At 37.7% G+C, this 8061-nt stretch overlaps 1 protein-coding gene across 3 annotated transcripts; it reads left to right on the top strand.

The window, feature by feature from the left end:
• The first annotated feature begins 306 nt into the window (after window positions 1-306).
• LOC135618529 (uncharacterized) lies at window positions 307-7757 on the top strand. Of its 3 annotated transcripts, XM_065119463.1 has the most exons (8): window positions 307-476; window positions 754-846; window positions 1478-1627; window positions 4157-5032; window positions 5134-5229; window positions 6989-7089; window positions 7183-7251; window positions 7377-7757. In XM_065119463.1, exons 3-8 carry the CDS (start codon window positions 1489-1491, stop codon window positions 7740-7742), a joined length of 1647 nt encoding a protein of 548 aa, XP_064975535.1. In that variant the 5' UTR covers window positions 307-476; window positions 754-846; window positions 1478-1488; the 3' UTR covers window positions 7743-7757. The 3 variants fall into 3 exon arrangements, with proteins under 3 accessions (XP_064975535.1, XP_064975542.1, XP_064975525.1); XM_065119470.1 differs by lacking the exon at window positions 754-846 and having other exon boundaries at window positions 308-476; window positions 7414-7681; XM_065119453.1 differs by lacking the exon at window positions 754-846 and having other exon boundaries at window positions 309-476.
• The last annotated feature ends 304 nt before the right edge of the window (window positions 7758-8061 follow it).

Raw genomic sequence — 8061 nt, 5'->3', positions numbered from 1 at the left:
CATCTTGGATAGGTGATGGCCTGGCACATCACCACTCGATAAAATCAATATAATATATGTCATGAAAGTGGCCCTACAATCTAATGCTCCACCATAAAGGGAGAAGTTGAAGGCCCATTTGATGGATTCCGAGTCACACAAAAACACAGAATGGTGTTACTTGCGTAGAAGTGCTTTATTCCCACCTTAAATACTACTAGTGGGCGCTACGTTAGCCCGACTTCAAATCTGAGCTTGGCCGGACCGGACCGGACCGGGTTGGGCACAGTTTTACCTTCGAAAGCGGTGGAGGACCAGGATACCATTATGCGAGGATTTATGATATGCTCGCTTCCCACCCGATTCGGTCCACGAAATCGACCGATGGTTCGAAACCCTAGCGAACCGAGGGCGGCAGCGAAGGAAACTCGTTGATTCCTCTCATCTCTCATCGCGTCGTTCGCCTCGACGAGATATCTTTTATTGATCTGTTCAAGGTGTTCTTTTGTAATCTTAATTCATTGTCAATCGTCGCCTCGCATAATTGATTCTTGTTCCTGGTCCGACTCTTGATCTCGTCTATGCTTTAATTGTTGCTTGTGTGCTTTGGATTTGGTATTCGTGTTTCCTTTTGCAGTTGATTTTAGGGTAAGATTGAGCGAGAATCTTCGTCTAGACTGCCATCTATCTGTTCTAGGGTTGGATTTTATTATTTCTATCGTTGAGATGCAACTCTGAAATAGAAAGTTTTTTTCCAACTTTTGTCTGTTGTAGGCATTAGTTTCTGTCCGCATGACTCGGTGATCGTTGATCAGGCTAGGAAGTGAGATTTAAAGGATCTCTTGGTGCAGATAAAAGACTTTTCAGGTTTTATTAAATTAAGCCTTCATTTTAGAGAACATTAGTGCTTAAGGTTTTTCTTTTTCAGAATAAAAGGAAGTGTTCTTGAGGGTTTAGATGATTGTGGACTTCTGTTGGTCACTGGATTGATTAGGTAAGACACAATTGTTAACAAAACCCTTAGTGACTACTTTTTCCTAGCTTGATAGTGATTTTTAGAAGAAAGACGACAACTGAGTTAAAAAAAATGCGGGCATTCATCTTTCTGACTCATTCAACTATTTTACTTGGGTCTTGGAAGTGCACGTCAGAACTGTGCTTGTCTGTTGTAAATATATTTACAAATAACTTTTGTCTAGTGGCTAACTGACCTAAACAGGTTCATATGGAGCATCTCAAAGCAAGCTGAGAATGATCAAAAGTTGGTGGATCATAAAATTTATAACATGAAAAATCAAAATTTCTTCTTTGCATGGATCATTATGTAGAGATTATCTTGCATAATCTGTCATACCTACGCGATAGATCTTCTTTACTTTTGAACATGTTGCATGTACTTCTTCTTGATCTTTTCTTTTACCCTTGTTGTCTCTGGTTTTGAAGTCTTTGATCTTCTAACCTGACTGTCAGATGATTAAAATATTTTGAAAACATGTAGGTACTAGTTTGATGGAGCCTTCCTTGCTTGCATCCTCCCCTGATAAATCAGATCTGAAGCCATCATTTAGAAAACCCACAAGTGATGCTGCTAGTAGGAAGTATCGACGCCATTCACCTGTTGGTAGATCGGGTTCATCTTCATCTGGTGGTTAGCAATCTGACTCTATCGATTGGTTGTGAACTTTTGTTTCATGCAAATGCTATCAGCTATGAGACATGTCTTCCACATTTGATTCTTTAGTTTCATTAAATTTAGACTTTGTGGTTTTTGTTAGTAAGGGGTTCAGTAACGTGGATGAACTGTTACTGATTGGTTAAAGGGTATGGATATTTGTAGTTGGAACAAGCTTCCATTGGTAGTCCAATTGTCTTCCCATTTCATTAGAGTAGTATCTCAATGTAAGTAGTATATGGGAATTAATCATCTGTTTCCTGATCCTGATTCATGAGTAGGCACCTGACTTGTATGTAAATGATTGAGTACATTTTTCCTCCAAATCTGTAAATTCTTATAAATATTTGGTATATGTCATTGTTAAATAGGATGATTTATTGTTTTTTTTTTTTTTTGAGAAAGATATTATGTGATATTTTTTTTTTTCATATTTTGTGACCCCTCAAGTTATTACATGCCCTTTATAGTCCTAATCAAAAGAGATTAGCTATGTTAGAGTGTAGAAACCCATGGCTTGGACCATGGTTTGACATATTGCTCGAAATGGTATGGTATGAGCAAGATGTACCAATCTGATAGCTAACTAGCACTGACCACGGGGGCATATTGGGCGATGCACCCTCGTACTGATCAAAACCATTGAAATTTGATCGTTACTAACCTGTACCGGTTGGTAATGGGCAGATTTCAATTGAAATCAATCAAGGGCCCAGATTGAATTGATTCTAACGGTCAATTGGACCCATTTGATTGCATATTTAACTCATCAATGTCCAAAAAGGATAAATCCCTTAGCCCTTCCTTATTTTGATATTTCTTATTGAAATAGAACTAATTTTGCATTTAGTTCTAACTAAAATGCCCTAATTTAGGGTTTTCCTAATTTTCAGGTAGTTTCAAATATTTTCTAGCCATTTTTTGGAATTTTCGGCGCATTTATGCTGGTGTAGACTGGTACATACCTGACCAGCCAAAGACTGGCACAGACAATTGACACAAAATTGCAGTCCTTGGCTTTGACTACCATGATTTGATCTATTTCCTTCAAACTTATGCTAACAAGATTGGAGTTGGGTCTAGTCATAGACTCCCCTCTCAACCTTGTTTTCCACTTCAACCATATAAAGAAACCCTAATCCTCACTCTCATGGACGTAACATCTCTCTTTGTTGAGTCTAGAGACATAAGTTGACCCCAACAGTACCGGTATCATGCTAGTCCACCCAAGGATCAGTATTAAGTTTCAAACTGAAACTTTAAGCCTTGATTCAAATGAAGGAGATCAATGATACAGACAAAATTCATATATATACTAAAGAGTTGTCATAATTGTTACCTTTCTTTAGCACAAACAGCTTGGCTCAGGTTATGATGTGATGCTTTGTCCAGTTTAAATCTTTCATCGCATAGTGGCCCAGTGTTTTTTGATCTCTACCAGTGTCTACTTAGCGCTATTCTTATGTAACTATGCTGGATTGGTATTATGCTTATCAGTATGGCATTCTTATTATACACTAGTTTTATCCTCTCCCTATTTCCTGTATTCTTGTTATTTGGAAGTGTCACTAGTCTGCACAATATGCTGAATACTTTCTAGACAACATCAGTTGTATGATAAATACATATATCATCAGCTAAGTATTTGTGATGCTTCTATTCTACATACAAGATCAACCTGGTTGAACAGAAGAGAGGAGTACCCACCAACTTTGTTTGTGAGATAAATTTATGTTCTTGTTGTGTTTCATGTTATTGTTGCATCTAGTTGAGAAGGATATTGCATCAGACTACCATTATACATGCACTTGACTTGTTGTTGTGAATTTGGATTGCCACCCTGCATGAGTATTCCCCTCTATATTTGGGCATTTGATGAATATTTTGGTATGGATTTTTTTATAACCAAGGATTTGTCTTTTTATGGCATGGGTGTGTTGAATACCTTAGTGCATGGAGTGATTCTTTGTTATGCTGGTGGGTATGCTTCTATATCAGCCAGCATGAGCCAAAAATTGACCTATTAACTTGTGGGCTTCTCCAACAAAGGTCGGCATGATCATGAATTTTTTCAACTATCCCAAAATATGCTGGTCAGCATGCAATCCCTATATTGCTATGTATTTCTTGACATATTTTGCCTTGAGATCCATGTCATTAGCATGCTTCTAGTAAAATGCTTGCTTTGTATATGGTGAAAATTTTGTTTCGGTGAGGCTATTCTTTTTCTTTCTTTTTTAAGTTCCCACTTTAACCTAGGCTGTAAGCTTCAGAGGTTATCCACTTCCTTTTTCTTGCTCTAGATATAAAGGGATTCTTTAAGAAAAAGTAAATTTTTGTTTCAAGAATTTAATTTGCATTGTCAAAACATGATAGTAATCCATAATTTGCACTTTTGAGGCTTGCTTTGTCTTTTTTTCTTTGTGGAAATGCTTAATATTGACTTCCCATATTTGTTTCATAAACCATTCACATTTGAATTGGTGTCTTCTTTGTCGCTGATAGGCAGTCCTAGACGTGAGCGGAGCTACAGCCCTCTCCCTCCAAAGGAAGGTCGTGTTAGGACATCTGCTGATCAACACAGAAAGGATGCTGGAAGAGGCTCAGAAAGGGATTCTACTCGTAACAGGTCCAGTAGAGCCCACGATTCTCAGAAGCATTCTGAGAGGCATCTGTATGGGAACTCCCAAGACTACAGGAGGCATGATGATTATAGCAGGCATAACAGGCATGCTGATGAAGATATTAGGAATTATCAGCGGTCATCTAGGTCTGGTCGAGAATTAAGGAATGACAGCCGTTCTGACTATACAAAAGGTGAAAGAATATCTGACAGGTACAGAGATACTTGGCATCACTCTAAAGATAAAGGTGAGATATCGGAGCATAAGAACAAGAATAAGGGAAGAGAACCTGATATTGGAAATAACAAAGGAGACTTGACCAGAGATCATGATAAAATTTCAGAGCAGGACCAGCGAAAAGATAAAGAACCTAGGAATTACAAAAAAGATTATCGGAGGAGCCCTGGAAGTCATAAGAATGATCAGGCGACTTCACAGGAGGAATATATGGGGTTTGACAAAGATGTAACTCAAGAAAGAGATACTGGTGGTCCACAACGGAGGGAAAATGAGAAAGGTACTAAGAAGGATTTCGGTGGACATGAGGATCTGGTTTTAAAGAGGAAGCATACTGAAAGAGAAGTTGAGAAGCCCAGACAGAAACACAGCAGGGAAAGAGAAGAATTTCAGACAGAGAAAAAAGGTTTTGCCAGTCACAGAGAGAGAGAAGGTGGGAATGAAAAGAACTCAGACAAAGCCTCTGATTTGATAGACAAGAAGAATTCAGCAGAGCTTCAAGTTGGTCATTCAGAACTTGGTGAGTACGTCACAAAAACCTGATTGTCTATTTGTCTGTCATTTGTATGTGCATTCTGCAACTATCTGCATGAATAATTGTTCCTAATTATCCAACCATAGGAGAGGAGACACAAGAGGAAGTAAATACCAAGAATGCTGATATTATTAATGATGTTAATTCTGCAAAAGTTGCTGCTCTGAAAGCTGCTGAACTAGGTATGCCTTCAGTTTGTGCTTTATAAATTGTGCTTAGGTTGAGTATTTTCTTCACTCTTTATTCTTTTCATTATTTTGAAACTTGAAAGTGTCCTTTGTGTTATAAAATGCATGGCCAATCTATTGTTTTTCTGGTCTTTGTTATAGATACTCTCAAACCCTAGTTGTCATGTGTAACTCTTGAATTTGGGATCATCTGTTACTGAGTAATTATCAAGTTTATTAATCATATTAATTTGTAATCCAAGTGATGGAATCATGGGAAGTATACATACACGTAAACTGCCACTTTTATATTTGTAAAATTCAGACCTGTCTCATGTTTTACCTTTTTTAACCCTTTATTCTTTAAAAATTGTTAATGAATTTAATTAAACCATTTGGGATTTTGGATCTCCCTAATGAGGTTGATTAACCGATGTTGGTCTTTAGTTCTAGAATTTAATGTAACCCTGTTACCTCCATTTTGTGTACTTCAGAAGAGTCAGAACAATTGCAGAAATCCATCTTGTTTGTTTATGCATATCTGAAACCAAACTTTTCATGTTTTACAGTGAGCATTAATTGTACAATATTTGCCCTCAGCTTGTCATTGATTTAATAGGAGACAGTAGCTATTATCTCTGCTTGCCATTTGGTTCTGCTAAATTGTGCCGTAATGGAAACAAGTATATGGTCTCTTTTTGCATAAATCTAATATGTTGATGTTTTACAAATGTCTGTAAATGGTTTCTCAGTGACTTCATGTTTGGTGTCTTCTGCAGAAGTTACATGTTTTATGTATACCGCTGATGGAATCTTTGATCTTCAAATATTGTCATACAGAACTCTATGTTAATGGCCTCATTTATGTTTGATAAGATAAATATGAAGATATTATCTGTTGGTATCCTTTTCGCAAACTAAAATAATTATACAATGAGAATTCACATCCTCAATCTAAGGTGAGTCTGGTACCACTACTGGACAGGGCCAACTTAATAAATAAAAGTCAGTATGGTTGTGCACAATCGGTCTCCCATGCAGCACCAGTCTCAAGGTCTCTGAATTAACGGTGTTTTTGTGGGCTGAAAATGAGCCAAGCATCTCATCACCTACACATTCCTATCTGCAGGTGATGAATTGCCTGCAGACTATGCTGCTGCTGCATATTGCACATTTTGATGCTCAAGAATAACTATTTTCTTTCATGGATTTCATGATCTCCTCCTCATCCTCTCTACATATTTATGGAGTTTGTCATGTCCAACACCATAAATACTTAAAAAGTCAGTATGGTTGTGCACAATTGGTCTCCCATGCAGCACCAGTCTCAAGGTCTGAATTAATGCTGTTTTTGTGGGCTGAAAATGAGCTAAAGCATCTCATCACCTAAACAGTCCTATCTGCAGGTGGTGAATTGCCTGCAGATTATGCTGCTGCAGCTTGTTGCACATTTTGATGCTCATTGTAGTCTCAAGGTCTGAATTATTTCTTTGGACCCCACTCATCCAATATGGTTATACAAGTTTGTGTGTTTTTTTCTATATATTGAAAAATAGTCTAAACGATGACCCTTTTGCCCATTCATAGTGCTCAAACTGTCCTGTTTCTGATCTAACTTTAAAGAAATGTCATTACCATAAGAAACAGACAAGTTTCCCCAGTTAACTAATTGAATTTCTTAACTAGATACTGACCAACCATCATGAATGATTTGAGAATTTTTCATGAGCCTGAACATCTTTTGTTGCTATGCTTACCTTGATTGCGTGTGCAGTGAACAGGAACCTTGTAGGGTTCGGAGGGGTTGGATTCTTGTCTACTGACCAAAAGAAAAAGCTACTTTGGGGCAACAAAAAGAACACTTCTACTGAAGAGGTAATAATCCCTGTAATTCTGAATGCAACAGCAATTGTTCTTATAGGTGTTTGTCACCACGCATCTCATTTCATTGTCGAATACAACATACAGTCCTCCAGTCGATGGGACTCGCATCTGTTTCCAGATCAGGATCGCCAGGAAAAGTTCAATAGGCTCATGGTAATTTCTGATCTTTTATCAATTGCAGTCATGTTCTTGAAAGTAGTTGATGCTATCTCGGTTTACATGGTTGTTGGAAATATGACAATTTATTAGAATTTCGACCCCTACTAACACATTTTTAGAGTCTGAGGTTGCCTTTGTGGCTATGGCCAATTGTAGGGTGTGAAGGGCACTGTGGCTTCCGAGTGCAGACCGGACAACAACGATGGAAGCGTCCATGCAAAGAAACAGGAGGAGCTCGATACCGATCTGGAGAAGCAATATACTGCTGGTCTCCGACGAAGAGATGGTCGAACAGTTGGTCTTGGCTTGTAATGACACGTTGGTATTCTCTCCAACTCTTTTCAAATGCACTACAAACATGTGTTGTGAAGAACTTTTCGAGCTTATCATCATGGAAAAAACCAGTTTTCCATTTGCTTCTAAACTACTGGAAATGCATTTTTGGTCATTCATTTACTTCATGTTTATGGAAACATTTTATTTAGAGTCTCTTGAAAAAAATTGTTAAGATATCCTTAAACAAATTGAAAGAGATTATGAATGAACTACAAAATTATCCACGAAAAGAAGTATTTTTTATCTTTAATCGGTAGATATATAACTGCCTGAGAAAAGAGATAAATGAATGAAATAGTTGGTTTCTAGAGGAAAGAATTGTACCTGTAATGGTTAAATAGTCACAATCCTTGTTTCACTTTTGATTTCTTTAGTTGAGCATATGACTGAAGCCTTCAAAAAGGCTGCAGGTGGACGATCGGAAGTGCTTTCCCTCCTCCTCCCCTTACCTTACAGAAAGAGGTTACA

Source organism: Musa acuminata, chromosome BXJ1-3, assembly GCF_036884655.1.
Source record: "Musa acuminata AAA Group cultivar baxijiao chromosome BXJ1-3, Cavendish_Baxijiao_AAA, whole genome shotgun sequence".
In the NCBI taxonomy this organism is placed as follows: domain Eukaryota; kingdom Viridiplantae; phylum Streptophyta; class Magnoliopsida; order Zingiberales; family Musaceae; genus Musa; species Musa acuminata.
The sequence above is the reverse complement of the archived record's forward strand: the minus strand, read 5'-3'. Positions and strand labels throughout refer to the sequence as shown.

What these genes read in the sequence shown, in the direction of transcription:
- LOC135618529 (XM_065119463.1), top strand. Translation starts at nt 1,489, where the DNA reads ATGGAGCCTTCCTTGCTTGCATCCTCCCCTGATAAATCAGATCTGAAG. An exon ending in TCTGAAAGCTGCTGAACTAG is followed by an intron (nt 5,230 to 6,988) that starts GTATGCCTTCAG and finishes TTGCGTGTGCAG; the next exon opens with TGAACAGGAACCTTGTAGGG. An exon ending in AAAAGTTCAATAGGCTCATG is followed by an intron (nt 7,252 to 7,376) that starts GTAATTTCTGAT and finishes ACACATTTTTAG; the next exon opens with AGTCTGAGGTTGCCTTTGTG.